This window comes from Hesperophylax consimilis, chromosome 2 (genome assembly GCF_061612785.1).
Source record: "Hesperophylax consimilis isolate HC1 chromosome 2, BYU_Hcon_1.0, whole genome shotgun sequence".
NCBI classification, from domain to species: domain Eukaryota; kingdom Metazoa; phylum Arthropoda; class Insecta; order Trichoptera; family Limnephilidae; genus Hesperophylax; species Hesperophylax consimilis.
In genome coordinates, this window is record NC_142837.1 from 35,192,865 (window position 1) to 35,211,269 (window position 18,405).

General features: G+C 34.4%; 1 protein-coding gene across 2 annotated transcripts in view; it reads right to left on the bottom strand.

Annotated features, from left to right (window-relative positions):
• The window catches only part of LOC149425952 (fibrillin-2-like), a 171,129-nt gene that overhangs the window by 132,199 nt on the left and 20,525 nt on the right, over positions 1 to 18,405 (bottom strand). For both annotated transcript variants that reach the window (XM_089642468.1, XM_089642460.1), the window contains exon 2: positions 15,089 to 15,272. In XM_089642468.1, coding sequence (XP_089498594.1) covers positions 15,089 to 15,240 — 152 coding nt within the window. In that variant the 5' untranslated portion in view covers positions 15,241 to 15,272. The remainder of the gene's footprint in view (positions 1 to 15,088; positions 15,273 to 18,405) is intronic.

Genomic DNA, 18,405 nt, shown 5'->3' on the forward strand with positions numbered 1-18,405 from the left:
TACGCTTACGCTGATAGACGTATCGGCAGCGCCGTTGCGGGGGAGCCGTACCGGGGGAGCCATATCGGGTGAGCGTAGTATTCTCATTGATCATACGCTCTGAGCTCACGGCTCTCGTTCAATTGAGCCGTCGTTCAATTGAGTCGAACCTGTGAGCCGTACAAAACGGCTTTATCAGAACAAAAATCTACAATTTAAATTGTACCTATTTTAGAAGAACTGTACTCCCACTCACTTCAACGTCAATTTTATTTAAATATTGAAGACAATATTAGTGATTTCTAAACGAAAATCTGAAACAGAAAAATCAGAAAAGGAAACGGTCACATCTGGGACTCGAACCCAGGACCCTTGTCTTTCCGTGACAGTGCTCTACCAACTGAGCTAATGGGACCCTATTCACCTCGGTCACTTTTAACTGTATCATACTTCGAATAAGAACCACTAACATTGTCTTCATTTTTTCACCGCACATTTTTACTGGCAACTATCTTTATGTATGATCGCAAGATTCAACCCGAACTAAATGCAATCCAGACAGCGTCTTTTTAGATAAACCTATCTTATTTTCTTATTTTTTTTTTAATGTGCGACATCTGTTGACTTTTCTGCAAGTCTAGAATGAATATTTATTTTTTCGGAATAACTTTATTGAGTAAAACCTCAAATTGTAATATTTAAATATTGAAGACAATATTAGTGATTTCTAAACGAAAATCTGAAACAGAAAAATCAGAAAAGGAAACGGTCACATCTGGGACTCGAACCCAGGACCCTTGTCTTTCCGTGACAGTGCTCTACCAACTGAGCTAATGGGACCCTATTCCCCTCATACATAAAGATAGTTGCCAGTAAAAATGTGCGGTGAAAAAATGAAAACAATGTTAGTGGTTCTTATTCGAAGTATGATACAGTTAAAAGTGACCGAAGGGTAATAATACGATATTAAGGCGATGCAATACGTCATATAATATTTTAAATTGAGCCGCTATCAATAACAACCCTTACGTAGATGGCGATAAGGTTTAAATTCCCGCTTAACACCATCCGCCTATTTTGATTTATGCAAGAAAAAAACATGGCCAAAAAGTGCCTTTTATTTTATTTTGTGGATGTTCAGGCATAAATATATTTTTTTTTCGATCATTTTATAAATAACTAAATTTGCCACATTATACAATAAAATCATAACCGAAAATGGGTTCGTAAGTAGGAGATTTTGAGCTTTAAAGCAGTTTTCATAGGCCTTTACATTATTTTTTTCTGGGCTTATAAAAAGACTTAAAAAGATCTAAAAAATACTCGATCATTTCAAAGGTCAAAATGTATTCTACTCGCAGTATTTAATTAAAGCATCTGAAACATTTCTAGGCGACCAAATTTTCAAAACAAAAACACATGATTTTGCATTACTACGTACAGCATCGCCTTAAAACTTTTTCGGATGCGTGTTAGATCGATTGTGAATAGCTAGAGACAGAAGCTTTCATGCAAAACTAATTTGAAAAAGGTCTACAATAAACAATAGCCCACCAACATGTCCTAAAATCGACGTTTACTGTAAATGAACTGTAATTATTTCCCATATTCAAACAATTAACTACGTAGTTTCCATGTCAGGCGTATTGACAGTTGTCAGTTACTACAAATGGGAATGGGAAATAAATGGAACGTAAGAGTTACTTATTCATATGCAGCGAAGATAACTACCAAACAATGGTTAATAATAAACGGCATTCAAAACGCGCCTAGGAATGCCTTGTCCATTTTAACTGGTAATAATCGTAAACATATTTAAATGTCACTTTGTCTCGGATGTGCATTCATTACCAGTAGGTACCAAGCACCAGTTAAACCTTATTGCGTAAGGTGTTGCCTAACAACTGTCCATTTGTTTATTATGTCATTTTAAACGGCCGTAAAATGGTTAATTGTCATAGAAACCGCCAGAAATTCATCGGTACTTCGTGGCGTTGGTTGCGCTGACAAAGCGAAAAAATAGTAAATAAAATAATGGCAAATAGTAAATAGTTACTAATATTATTGCAATACGGTTAGAAACTATTACAGGACACTGTCATCTCAGGAGACAGCTGTTGTAAAAGCAGATGCGTAATTTGAAGAGGATGAAACAAACTCAATAGAGACGGTAACGTTGAGAGTTGATAAAAGAAATTACTCACAGATAAGTGAAGACAACGAAATTGGGCAGGATATTTTTAATTGTGCAACTTTTTACACATGTTTCTGATTGTTCTCAATTCAAAATCTCCCCATCTATTGGTACTATTTTACTATAATATAAGTAATTATATCGCCACCACGTGCTTTAAGTTAGTTCAGAATTTGTCTAAGTATATTGATCTTAATAAAAGTTGACCAGCCATCAGCGAAGGCCAACACACCAACAGCTTTACAGTTGAACGCTGATTTGTCAAATCAACTAAGTGATAGATCTGTCTAAGATGAGATGACAGTTGACAGTCATCTCAAATTATATTAAGCCAGTGTTTGGACTAGTCAATTGTTTACTTAGTACACTTCCAATGTGATTTGACGAGGGGATTTTAGAAGTCTTTACGTTAATATAATTATTTATTTACTGTAGGGGGAACGTCGATGGTTGAATTTCTCCAAATGGGTTCTTTTTCATGTTAAGTATATATTTTTTAAATCTGTACACTTCTTCAGGACAGCGAGATTGTACCTTATCTCATAGCTAATTAAAACATAATCTTGCACAAGCTATTTGGAACAATTAATTTGTAAATATAACAGCAGAATTATTCTCAAAATATCTTCAGATAAATCTGCAGAAATAATTTTGAGGCTTTCATAGCACAAAATACATTATCTCAGATACTCATTAAGTTTCCTATTGATTAAGCTTAAAAATAATTTCATGCGTCAAGAAATATGTTAGATATAATCTAATGAACCATGCTAGATGGTAAAATTTTCAAGAGAGTCCAGATTAGATATCTGGTTTAAATGTTCCAATGAGACGTACCGATTTTCACATAGAAGCCAACAATACTAATGCAGCAAATAACTCAGCAATCACTCACAAAATCACAACATTTACTTACTACGAAAAATCACCAAACCTGTACATTTTTCATGATTCTCTTCAAATGTATAAAGCTATTGTATTAACATTTTTGACGCGACAAATCATTTAAAAACTATTAAACTTAACTTTTACTAATAGTCAATTACAATTCGTGAGCTTTGTGTAATTATTGGTTTTAAAAAACTCTTCCACCCTTCATACTCCTTCTTCCTATTTAGAATTATTTGTTATTCATTAGTTACACCTATAAAATTAACAAGACATTTTAAGGACATACGTAACAGGTATATTAGATATGTATATTTTAATTTAAAACAACATAAATTGTAGTAAAATGTACTGTTAATGTACAGATAAATAAATAATAATCACATTAATAAAGTTTCTTTGGTATCTAGTATCACAAATGACGTAATTACAATGCGTTTATATGATTTGATAAAAATTAAACGTAAAATTCAAATACTGATACTTTTTATACGAAGACGTAAAATACATAATATCTTTAGCATTTTTTTAATAAATGAAATTTTCACCAGTCTGGAACGTGCCACAAATATTGTGTATATTACAAGTTTATAATAATAATTATATGTGCGAAATAACACATATACAAATTGACTAAATTTACTTACGCACGCATATCTGGAGGACGCCGCCAAAGAGTGACAGATATTGCAGCTAAATGCAGTAATTTCAACGTAATTATTGTATTTTTTCATCATAAACATAAATACTGCGTTTTTACTTACAAAAACTCAAATACTGCGCTTTTTCTTACAAAACAGAAATACTGCGTTTTGACTTACCAACAACGGTGATATCGCAATAATATCCTACACGATAGTTATCATCCTTTTTTGATATGAAAAACGAGAAATTTTAAATTGTCTTACGTAAAACAAAAGAAATTCCATTCTTAATAACTTCCCATATTTAACTAATTTTGGTTTTGGTAGAGCTTTTCCGAAGAAACATGAAAAAATATGTTTTTTACCTACGTAAAAGTAATGTACACGAAGAAAAATGATTATTGCTAATTTATTAAATATCATTTAAAATTATTGGTTACCTGGTTAAAAACTGGATTGCAGGCCGATTCCTGCCAAACTTTTAGTAAATTTCCAATATATCGGAACACGTCTATTAGTAAATTTTGAATATATCGAATGACCGGTCGGTGGGCTGAGTTGACATCGCGTTTGGGTCCCACCCAGGCGTAGTGTGATTTCCTCGGCTGGCTAAGTCCTCCATCACAACACAAGCAACATTTTCCGCTTACTATGGTGGTAGTAGGAAATATTGTCAGGTTATTCGTAACCCGGGAATGTTATTCTTTCTTTCATTTGCCTTGATAATGACAAAATACGGAAATATTAGGATTTTTCTTAATACCTATGTGTTCCAACATGGTGATAGTTATTTTACTAAAAAGTTAATTAGGTAACCTATTAATAAATTCATTAAAGACCGGCAATCCCGTTTTTAATCGGATTACGAATAATTTGAAGAGATTCTTAATAAATTCAATTTTCTCCATTTACGCAATGATTTTTCAAATTCTTTCAAAATTGTAATTTAAACGATCATTATAATATAAGGGTATTCCTTCGATATAGTATTATAATATACGGGTAAACCATCGACATAGTATTATAATATACATAATATACGGGTATTCCATCGATATAGTATTACAATATGCATAATATACGGGTATTCCATCGATATAGTATTAAATCATACGTAGTATACGGGTATATCATCGATATAGTAATTATTATTGGAAATTCCGAGTTTTGGCATCTTTTAAATTACCGTAGTGCAGACTTTTCGTTGGAAAGTCAATTTTCACCATTGAAAAATTATCAATATTAATATTTCACAAAGATGTTTTGAAAGCAGAACAATCATTAGAAGATAATTTTAACTCCTTCTCATTGGAACTTTGAATCTCTTTGTCCCCAGCATCTGTTGCCACCGCAGTATCTCGAAGATGTACCCAACGATGTATCTAATTTTACGAACATGGCTGTGTCAGAATTTTACATGATGCGTTATTATTCTAACAGCACGTTATGCGTGTTCAAATAGTCATAGCTCCGGCGCAACCTCTCACTCTTTCTCATGAACGAAGTAAGATACGAAAAGAGATGTTAACGGTGGAGTTATCAGTGACAGTAGCTTTATATCGAACACGCGTGGCGCCTCGATAACTAATCGATCGTTACCGAATCGATGTTTAATACGAGTACTATTTAACTGCATGACCCATTTTGCAGTTAAATAACAATAATGTAGGTTCCGGAAGGAAGGTAAAGCAGTGGCGTAGCTACTACCGACCACCTTAGGGGCCCGGAACATTATATGTACCTGCAGAAATATAATTATCGGTGGAAAATATTTTCTAATATCTTACCAAATTAATACAATGAATCACTTAGGATCGGAATGAATTCAGCTCTACTTTATACAGAAACTGAATTGACAAACTGAAGTAACTAATGGAACTGAAGTGCTCATAAATGCTAGTAAAAATAAATTAATAAACTGAAGTAACTAATGAAACTGAAGTGCTCATAAATGCTAGCAAAAATAAATTAAAAAAACTGAAGTAACTAATGGAACTGAAGTGCTTATAAGTGCTTGTAAAAATAAATTTAAAAACTGAAGTAACTAATGAAACTGAAGTGCTCATAAATGCTAGTAAAAATAAATTTAAAAAACTGAAGTAACTAATGAAACTGAAGTGCTCATAATTGTTAGTAAAAATTAATTAAAAAACTGAAGTAACTAATGGAACTGAAGTGGTCATAAATGCTAAATTAAATAAATTAATAAACTGAAGTAACTAATGAAACTGAAGTGCTCATAAATGTTAGTAAAAATAAATAAATAAATTGAAGTAACTAATGAAACTGAAGTGCTCATAAATGTTAGTAAAAATAAATAAATAAATTGAAGTAACTAATGAAACTGAAGTGCTCATAAATGCTAGTAAAAATAAATTTAAAAAAACTGAAGTAACTAATAAAACTGAAGTGCTTATAAATGCTTGTAAAAATAAATTAAAAAACTGAAGTAACTAATGAAACTGAAGTGCTCATACCTGCTAGTAAAAATAAATTAATAAAATGACGTAACTAATGAAACTGAAGTGCTCATAACTGCTAGTAAAAATAAATTAATAAAATGAAGTAACTAATGAAACTGAAATGCTCATAACTGCTAGTAAAAATAAATTAATAAAATGAAGTAACTAATGAAACTGAAGTGCTCATAACTGCTAGTAAAAATAAATTAATAAAATGAAGTAACTAATGAAACTGAAGTGCTCATAACTGCTAGTAAAAATAAATTAATAAAATGAAGTAACTAATGAAACTGAAATGCTCATAACTGCTAGTAAAAATAAATTAATAAAATGAAGTAACTAATGAAACTGAAGTGCTCATAACTGCTAGTAAAAATAAATTAATAAAATGAAGTAACTAATGAAACTGAAATGCTCATAACTGCTAGTAAAAATAAATTAATAAAATGAAGTAACTAATGAAACTGAAGTGCTCATAACTGCTAGTAAAAATAAATTAATAAAATGAAGTAACTAATGAAACTGAAGTGCTCATAACTGCTAGTAAAAATAAATTAATAAAATGAAGTAACTAATGAAACTGAAATGCTCATAACTGCTAGTAAAAATAAATTAATAAAATGAAGTAACTAATGAAACTGAAGTGCTCATAACTGCTAGTAAAAATAAATTAATAAAATGAAGTAACTAATGAAACTGAAATGCTCATAACTGCTAGTAAAAATAAATTAATAAAATGAAGTAACTAATGAAACTGAAGTGCTCATAACTGCTAGTAAAAATAAATTAATAAAATGAAGTAACTAATGAAACTGAAATGCTCATAACTGCTAGTAAAAATAAATTAATAAAATGAAGTAACTAATGAAACTGAAGTGCTCATAACTGCTAGTAAAAATAAATTCGTCAGGAAATATCCTTTTTAAATACATCCATTTGAATTTCAATTTTTTCTTGGTTAACGAATGAACGCAAATCTTGGAAGTAAAAATTAACCCACTTCCCGACATCCGATCGAGCTGAAACTCGGCAGATATACTCGTTATCGACGACATTTTATTTTGGTGATGACATACGAAGTTATATACGATTCTGAAATTGGATGACATTACATCAGTTAATATGCGAAATAAATGTCAGCCCTCCCCGATCGACTCTAATTCCTGGGTAGGAAGGTTCAGTCATCATTCGAGCCGTGATTTTATAGAGATAATAACACTATTTTCTTGTCTTGGGGAGTTCCTGGATATTCTATCATCCCTCAGTGACGTGATTCAGAGTTCCCCTGTTCCCTGAACAAACAATGATATGTCGGGAAGTTTACGAGATGAAATAGTTAAATTAATATAATATTATAATTCTCGACCCGTTAGGAAGGATGTGCGGCTCACGCCAAGGAACCTCCTGTCCGCCGTTCGGCTGTTTAAATTAATAACAATATAAAAAAAAGATGAAAAGCCCCCGACAAATGTTTGGATGTGTGAGGTTCAGGATTATACGCACTCAAGTATGTTATCATAGGTTTAAGAAAAAAAAAGGTTTACTAACCATCACGCCATCGAAACGTCAATGCCGAGATACAATTTACAAGACTTTAGCAAAAAGGGTTTAAGTACCTATGTAACTTTATAGCCGCTTGATTTTCATTAAAAAATCTAAAGAAAAAATTCGTTGTATATGGCACGGTATGTCAGTCCGTCTGTATACTCGATATACACGACATTCCTCGCTCAAATTTAAGCGGTCGATCAATCCTCGATAAGCCGCAGAGTAGTTCATTTTTTAGACGCCGAGGCGTTAGCAGTAATACATGTCAAACTTAATATTTACGTTAGTAAATTCATACTTCCATCTCTCCGAAATTTATGTAATTTGCCTAATTTTATCAGTAGGGACCATAGATATAATACATCAATGATAATTAATCTACAATAGTCCGGTAAGGTATTACAATAGGGATTTTAAACGTTTCAACGGTTAGTTGGTCATAATTTTAGGAATGGTGCGCGGACTCCCTCATAACAAATACTATTTAAAATTAGTATCCTCGCATATGGCACGCTGATTGAAGTGGGAAACTTTAATCAAAAATCAATTCGTAAATTAAACCCGCATAAAAATAAACTTAGGTCGTTTACATTTTGAAAGATCGCGATGAGAGTAGTATGGTTTTGCAAAGAAAAAAGAAACACGTTCCTCTATTAAAATCATAGAATGTTGGTGACATCTATGCTGACGACCTGTATACGTACTGTGTGCTAAGCTGCGCTATGTCCAATATTACAACCAAGCCAAACTTAAAAACAACTGATATACCGGTCTAATGAATTAAGATCAAGCTAATTTCTTAGTCAGGAATGGTGGGATATTTTTATAGATAATCTATTTGGCACACACTCCTTGCTTAAAGCTTAAAAAAATGTTTATACACTCGTCTATTTGGGAGGCAAGTATGGGTTTCACCGCCCCGGGAACCATTTATTGGATAACAAACTCCTAGACACACCCCCCTAGATTCCTACCCACACCTTATACTTTTTTTCTTTCCACAACTTCCTCTTCTTCCTCTCCCTAAAACGACCCTAAGCATCCCCATCCTAAAATATGAAAAAAAAACTCTTGTTATTTTGACCTCAGACATGAACTGATTCAAGAATTTGATAAACTCATTCACGCCATTACTACCTGGGGCGTCCCCGACTTTTTTTTTAATCAGTCCATCCACTTAACATGTCCAAATTATCTAACTTTTAAGTATAACTTGTAAAAAAATATTATTCTTTAATAAATAAAAATATTATGCTTTACCTTTACGATGCTACGACCCAACATTAGGTCAAGGTAATTACGATGCGACGACCCAACATTAGGTCAAGGTAATTACGACGCGACCACGCAACATTAGGTCAAGGTAATTACGATGCGATCACCCATCATTAGGTCAAGGTAATTAACAAAATTTCAAAGGAAAACTTTCTGTTCAAAACAAACACTTTGAATAATACCTACTTATTTTTATTATAATCCAATATCGAATTGTAATTTTAGATCTACTTCAACACACAAAGTGTAAACTTAAAACAGTTTTTTTTTTAAAATGACTATTTACTTTTTCCAGTATATTACTCGGTTCATTCATACTTGACGCCTCGAATCTTCAACTGAACTGAATTTAAAATTAATACCTCGGTTAAAAAGGTCAACCGATTCACTCTTGATTAGTTAAATAAAGGTATTAAGGATATCCCTTTTTAAGGATATTAAGCTTCATCTATGAAACCATTATGAAGACATTATTCTTTTTGACAGCTGTCACGCGGCCGACAAAGTGAGACGCCATCACGAATCAATCATTCCTTTGACTAATAATTGATGCCAATCATTTTCCGGGATATTATTTACTAAATATTTAAATAATAATAAATATAAAGGTTTCACCTATTTGGCCACTAACTTTTGGTATAAGAAAATAATTTATTCCAAAGTAAATTAGTGTAAACAGTTTATTAAGCACAGCTGACCAAACAGTGTACAAGTTAAATAATATGTATTTGAAGGAACAGTATCCTGGGAGGGGTCTCATTGTGTAGTGAGGGTCGTGCCGTTTTCAGTCGTTACCATGGTTTGGTCCGGACAACACCGGGGCTTCCATGTGGGCACGTTTCTTCAAAATGGTCGCTCTTTCGTCTCCACCCAGTGGGCCTTTCGGCTAATTTGCGACATCTTCCTGTGGGGCTACCTGAAGGAAAATGTTTTTAAACATCGGCCTCATACGTTGGAAGAACTCAAAGATCGAATTCGGGAGAAAATCGCCGCTATACCCGTCGAGATGTGCTAAAATGCGGCAAAACCTTAAGAAATCGCCTTCATCAATGTATCGCTGTTGGTAGCCATTATCTTTCAGAACAAACAAACTTTAACAGAGTGCTCTGGCGTCATGAAATTTAAACAGATTTTTTTCTATAATTACTAGGTCCACGTTATTCGTGCCTCGAGCTTTGGGGAGCTATGGAACTTTGAAAAAATAATAGTAAGAGATTACCTCTGATTGCTTGTCCTTATTTAGATTTAGATTCAACTTAAGGTTAAGGACAATTCCTTAACCTTTATTAGAATCTAAATCGACCCTTGTTAACCAAAAAATCATTAATTTTAAGGTTAAAGACAATTCCTTATCCTAAAGTACAACCGGAAACGCCTCAAGTTAACCAAAATATCATTATTTTTAAGGTTAAGGACAATTACTTATCATTAAGAAGAACCCGAATCGCCTCAAGTTTACCAAAATGTCATTAATTTTAAGGTTAAGGATAATTCCTTATCCTTAAGTAGAACTTACCTTAAGGATAGGTCGATTCAGGCGGTTGCTGACGGTTTCACCTCTTCCTCGCACTCCATAAATGCTGGCGTCCCACAGGGATCGGTTCTGTCTCCGACTTTGTTTTTGTTGCACATCAATGACCTTTTGACATGTGCACCGATTCATTGTTACGCGGATGACAGTACAGTTCATGATAGCTTTTTGTTTGATAAGCCCCCAAAGGGCACACAAACTCCAACGGCTCGGAGGGCTTTGAAGCAGAGAATGGACGGTTATCTCGAGAGTATTTCCTCCTGGGGTAAAAATAATCTCGTCGAATTTAATGTTTCAAAGACCCAATCCTGTCTGATTACGTCTAAAAGGGATCCAAATGATAATCTAGTCTCCTTCAACGGAAGCAATCTTCCGAACAGGCCTTCCATTGATATGCTTGGTGTAACTATAAGTGACCAGCTCAGGTACGGGGGCTCCATCGAAGCCAGAGTAAAGTTGGCCTCTCAGAAGCTGGGCGTACTGTACAGGGCCCGCAGATACTTTAATAGTACACAACTGCTCACCCTGTACAAATCGCAAGTGCGCCCTACTGTCGAATTCGGCAGCCATCTCTGGTCTGGAGCCCCAAAATACCTGAAAAAAACCCTTGACTCTGTGCAGAAACGGGCGGTCCGTTTGATAGATTCCCCAATCTTAACAAACGGACTGCAATCTTTAGAGCACAGGCGTCAGGTAGGTATGCTGTCCTTGTTCTATCGGTATTACAATGGAAGATGCTCTGAGGAACTAGCGTCATTGATCCCTTCGGCACCGGTGCGTAGTCGGGATACACGCCAAACGCGCGCCCAACATTTGTACACAGTTGACACTTGTCACATGAGAACGGGTCGCTTCTACGATTCGTTCTTAAGTTCAACAGCTCGGCTGTGGAACGAAGTGCCGGCCTCTGTGTTTCCTCCCTCCTACAACATGGGACTCTTCAAGACCCATGTTCACTCCTTCCTCTCCAAAAAAAGACCCTCCACACAGCATCCCCAAAGATTACATAGGCCCCGAGGGAAATTATTTTCTTCAGGGCCTCCTGTGTGGAGTAAATATAAAAATTAAAAAAAAAGAACTGGAATCGCCTCAAGTTAACCAAAAAGTCATTAATTTTAGGGTAAAGGACAATTCCCCGTCCTTAAGTAGAGCCGCAATCGCGCCTAGTAAGCGAAAAGGAAATTAAATATAAGGTATCCATATCCTCATGTAAAACCAGAATTGCCCCCTTGGAATTTAATTTTTAGCAAAATTGTATATAACGTTATTATTAATCAAAACATCCCAGCCATCTATACTATCAGATGATAATCTGGAAGAGCATATTTTTTTAATAATTTAAAAATTGTATTCAATCAATTTTTAATAGGTTAATGTCTTCACAAGAAAAATCTCTAATGCTGCCGTAAAGCTTACTGATTAATATACAACATTATTAGACGCTAACTGCAATCACTTTCCCTTTCCAACGCGCTGTTAGATAAATCATCATTATGTTAAACTCTACGAGCCATTATCAAGAATGCATTTAAATATATGCTTATAGATTAGCCCACTGCACTTATGCACATGAGTATGCATGATGCATGAGTGCGCTAGATGCAGCCAGAGACTCATTGTTAAACTATTTGACGGAGGTGTTACGTTACCTAAATGGAAAGCTGCTCTCCGGTTACGTCAAATTAGCTTGAATAATTATTATCAGGCATACGATTATTTACAACTCCGTGGGTATTTTTTATTAATTCATCTACCGAAACAAGTGCCACCTACCCGTGGTATTTACAAATTTATGATAAGTTCCTTTGTCTTATTTGTAATAAAGATACGAATAAAAATAATCGTTTCGAAAAAAAATTGTATACTGTCATTTGTCCTGATATAAAATAATATATTATTTGTACAAGTTACTTTTTAAGTGAATGGCTACTGCCTTATACAGCCTTCATAGAGCCTTACAAGATTATACGATTTATTGACAGAAACCAAAATGAATTTGAAATTCACACCATCAAATATATTACAAATTATTACAAGCAATAATTTTCGCTTGAAATATTCATAAAGTTTAAAATATCTCATGATTAAAAACAAATGCCGCCGACGGGAATTGAACCCGCGCCTTCTGAGGTCCGATCAGGTGCTCTGGACCACTGAGCTACGTCGGCTTTGCTTATAATAATTTGTTATCCTTTGTGCTATGCATAAAAATTTTTGTCTTATAAACATTAGTTTATCAATAAAAAATAATCAAATTTATTGGTGAATTATATGGATAATATCCCCCTTGCAATAAAAACCATTAAAATAACTTAATTCAAAATAAGTATTAAGTTATGGATTATAGACACGGGAAGGAAGAACATAGATTAAATATTGCAACCTAACAAAGATTAACGTTATGTTTTTCTTCTGTATGTTTTTCCACTTTATATTTTTCTTGTGTCATGTTATGTTTTTCTTCTATTACATCACTTTACAATTTACCTCTTATTATAGGTAAATAAATCTACAGTACTCACAAATAACCATAAACAATGTGATTTTAGACCGGGGTGAACCAGTAAGGTCACATTCTTTTTACAGTTATAAAAAATTAGCAAGAAAATTTTGCATATGTGGTGTCAAGGAACTACGAGTAGTATCTGAAAATGGTGACTACACAACATTTGGAGTCGATTTTGTGGCGTAAATTTTTTTGATTTGCCCTATAGTTTTCGAGTAAATCAAGACCCAAATTGGATTTTATTTTGTAAAATTTAAAAAAAATCGGCTGTTACGGGATTACCATCAGCTGTTTGTTGTCCTTATAAAATGCGTTGAAACGTATATCTGGCGTTAAATAATTAATTAAAAATCAAGATGCTCAAAACAAAAAAAATCTATGCAATGTAGATTTTCCGTTTTTACCACTAGTTTTCGTACACCGTGCACAGTGGAAATCCTGCTGTATCGAGTAACTCAAACGTACCGGAATAATTACGTTCTTGACGACTTGCAAAAATGCGTATTGAAAACGTAGAAATGCGTTGGTTTACGAGTTTTGTTGTCATTGTAAAAAAATTACGCTATCTATAAATTCTTATATGCTGATGGCTGTTGTTATTCGAACTCTAAGTAATCACTTTAATGCCGACGAATATTTTTTGTATTTACCACAAGCGATTACATAATTGATGTAATATTCAAAATGGCCTGACAAGTTTATGCTCAAACAAAACAAAAATCATGCAATACGAATACTAATAGTACCGTAGGGGGCTTTTAAATTCAACTATTTTAGATACAACCAAATCCGGAAACCACACTCTAAAGATAGAAATGACTCAATAATTCAGAAACACCGACAATGAAGAGATACATTCACCTATTTAAGATAATAATTGTTGTAAGTTATACCTTTATGATATATGAGAATATGCTATACATTTGCACACACATAGATGCTTTGTTAAGATGCTATGCAGACAATACAACAGGCATTAGGTTTAGTAAATTTAGTAAAAAAAATGATAAACGTCAAGCATGTTACACCTCTGAATAGATCCTCGACATCTTAGTATCCAAATAATTAAAATAATAAGTGACGTGCCTACCTATAATAATTATACTTACACCGTCGTTGAAATGAACTGTAATATTCTGACTGATGAATACAAATTGGAAACATGAGGACATTACAACTAGGACACACGGCATCAAGATTTCTCCTTGATAAGGCCTCTATATTTCCTTTTTTCACTAGGTACATGCGGAGAAAGTCCAATGATGTCCGTAGTCGAACCCATCCTTACACTATGTACATTAAAAGATCCGACTAAAAAAAGTGGTGACCCCACTGAAAGACGCTGACGATACTGACCCGTAAACTCTGGACATCCATCAACAGAACATGATCACCCATAGCCATGTTCCCAAAACAATGCTGCACAGGTGAGGACTAAACAGGGTTTTTTAGGTTTCACTTGTGCAACTGGCTCAGGTATTTTGGTGAATCATTGTGGATTGATTATTTTCAGAAGTTAATACTTCTACTTCCTCTGCCAAATTAAACCTCCCTCTTGTTTCTTATTCTTCCAGTCAAGTTTAGATTAATTAATAGAGTGTGCTTTCAGTGAATTAGGTCCAGTAGACATACTTTAGCTGACCGTTCATATCACTATTTCATTCGTACACACATATTCCTTGAATGACTATCCTTTTTATAAGCTATCCAACATTTGTGTTCGATTAGTATGAAAATGACGTGTCTTCTATTTTTATAATGTCATTGCAGTCAAGTATCTGTTAGTATATTGGTCTTGGTTAAAATTGGTACAACTGACAACTTAAATTATTGCCAGTTTCAGAGGGGAGATCTATGGAGTGTCCAAAGCTGGGCATCTTAAGGCTTGTCTTTGGTTTGGCAAAATCACTTGAATTCTTCCAGCCATTAACCATTAAAACATGTTGACTCACCCACCAATATGAGAGAGGCCTATTTCCAAAACTCGACACACTGAACGTTACAAGATTTGTCCTAGGTTTGACTTCTTTAAAAGAGAACCATTAAAATATGTTGACTCACCCAACAACGTGGTTCGGCGCAACGTCATTGTCGTTCTCGTGGCTGCCCCTCCTGGGCCAGGGCGGGGGCGCGGGATCCGCCCCCGCGAGCCCTATCAGGGCCCCCATCGCCGCCAGGCTCCACAGCCATCCCCGCATCGTCAGCCACCCCATGGGACGCAACACTGATGGCGTGAGAGAGACACCTAACAACAAAGAAAACAACAATATTGAGTGTTTTGTCTTGACATGTGAATATGGTTGATTCCTACCGAAATTTCATTGATCCAGTTCCTACATTTCTCTACAGGGAGAAAAATGAGTATTGTTAATTTATTAATATCCCGTTAAAAACGGGATAGCACGCCGTGTTCTTATAAACTTTTAGTACATTAATGATATTCTGAACACGTGTTCATGCACCTGCGTTGGTCCTGATTGTAAACAATGACGAAATGCGAAAATATTATAATTTTTATGAACATATGTTCCGACATCGCCATAACAATATTACTAAAATCTCTTCAAATGATACGTATTCCGGTTAAAAACGGGACTAGAGGACTTTAACGAATGAATTGAGAGTTTTCCTAGTAAACTATCGAAAATGCTATCTATGGTTATTTTTATTAATACATGTTAATTTATGTAAAAACCGCACAAGAGTACCATCTGCTCCCAACCTTCTGGATCCTGTGAACTATGTCATCCCCAATATTTGGGGTACGTTGTGAAGCTGAAGGTGGCGGAGATGGGAAAGAGATGGGGAAGAGGAAGGTGGGGGTGTGTGTACCCGGCTGTTCAGGTCTGGTCACCAAACATGGCAAAATCCATTAAAATAATTTGTTGATTTGACCGAGGATGAACGTTCCTCCCCAGGGACTGTCTTTTAACTGCTGAGAACTTTTAAAATGTCTTGTGATCATTGAAAAAAATGCATTGTCATCAACAATGAGTCTATCCGTCGAGTTTCAGCTCGATCGAAGGTAGGGACATGGGTTAATTTCCGCTTCCAAGATTCTATTTAATTAATTAATTAATTCCATTTCATGCATGCATTAATTTATTCATTCATTCATTAGTTCGTTAATTGAATCATTCATTCATTAATTCGTTCATTGAATCATTCATTCTTGCATTAATCCATTCATTCATTAATTCATTCATTCATTCATTAGTTCATTCATTGATTCATTTATAGATTCATTCATTCGGTCATTCATTCATTAATTTATTCATCCACTCATTCATTCATTTATTTTTACATTCATTCAAGGAAACGAAATCGAAAGTTAAATAGATCTATTTAATAAAAGGGAATAATATTTTGTAAGCTAGAAAAAATCATGATTGTAAGTAGCTACTAATTTTGTGGTACATTTTTAGGATCATATTTTACCTCTCAAAATCATAATGTGAGCAACCAAGATTTCAAACTAAAGATCAGGCTAGAAAATAATAAATAATTAAAGAATGTAAAGAAAACCTTAGGAATAATGTACTTTTCACACGGCTTAGTTACCAAATTTCATAGACCAAAAATCTTCTAGCAAGTTTCAAAAGACATTTAAAATAAGCGATCAATCATCTCAAATGACCCCCAAACTTCTCTCATATAAAACTTAGATATATCTTAGTCAACGAATTATTATGATTATTTTCGACAGGGTTTCCAGAGCTCGAAAACATCATTTGATTCGCGTTGCATATTGTGACAATGGAGAACCTTCTACATTTATTTTATTGAACGCGAGAGAATTGGAGCATACTGTAATAACGCCAATAATTTAAAGGGCAACCGACTTTTCAGTTCTATTCTTATTCTTTGTAAGACACTGCTGTAAGTTCAATGAATGCCAAGTCTTTAAATTAAATGAAAGCGTTTCATTAATGGTAATAATAACCCAAAAGCTTCGGAACTTTAAAATGGTACTCGCTGGATGAACTAGTTAAATGTCGTCCATCTTCGCCTTAGCACAAATGTCTTTTATTTATTTATATTGAAAAGATACATTACATTATATGGAAGGAAGCTTTCGACTATCCAACTAAGAAGGTTTCCCGTTTTAGAACAATTATCATACATGTACACAATTACAATTACATAACGGCAACATTACATAATACAAAATTGTTACACAATTACATAATAGTAACACTATCTTGTTGAATACGAGTAGTATGATAAGCAAATTGAGTAGGTAATACACTAATGGCAAATATAAGAAAAATGAAACATTAGGTAAAAAATTTAAAATTTGAAAGAAAATAAGTTTGTAAAAGCGAAGATACAACTAGGCGTTCGTGATAAATAATTATCAGATTACATTTTTTAGCAATATTTCGGAATCAGTCTAAGAACTGCTGATTGCTAATAGTATAGATGATCTACAGCCTCTCGTGTCTAGGATGAACGAAGTATGCATGAAGAATAAGTTAATGATGAATGTAAGTAAGTCTAAAGTAATGGTGTTTGAAAGAGAGAATATGAAAACAGTGTGCAATATAATTGTGAATGAGGAATACTTGGAGCAGGTGGATGAGTTTGTGTATTTATGAAGTATGTTTACGAGAGATGGGAAGGCTGACAGAGATATTGAAAGAAGGGTAAATGCAGGTAATTCCGTTAATGGAGGACTGAACGCCGTTGGCGCTAACAAAAAATTGTCCAAAGAAGCGAAGTTAGCAGTCCACAATGGAGTGTTGGTACCTACCCTGATGTATGGAAATGAGGCATGGAACTGGCAAAGAAAGGATGAAAGTAGATTAAATGCTGTTGAAATGAGATCCATGAGGCGTATGTGTGGTAAAACCATGTTTGATCGTGTGAGGAATGTGGAGATCCGCAAAGAGTGCAAGGCTGATGTAAGCTTAGTGAGTAAGATTAAGAAAGGGACGCTTAGATGGTTTGGGCATGTAGAGCGAATGAGCGAAGATAGGAGTGTAAGGAGGATATATGATGCAAATGCGAATGGTAGCAGAAGTCGGGGACGCCCGAGGAAGACATGGCGCGATCAAGTGAATCAGATACTCGAGTCGGGCCATGTCAAGAGTCAGAATAATAGAAGAGTATGTATGAGACGATGTATGAATGTGAATGAGGCAAGAAGTGTGTGCCAAGACCGAGTTGTTTGGCGGTCCGTCCTCTCCGCCTACCCCTGCGGGGAAACGGCGTGATGGTTAGTTAGTTAGTTTTTTTACAACTAGGTGTTCGTGATAAATTATTATCAAATTACATTTTTTAGTAATATTTCGGAATCAGTCCTGACTAGATCTAATAACCATTTTGTTATTTTTGGACCGAAGGGTTATATTGCTTCACAATATTCATACACATCT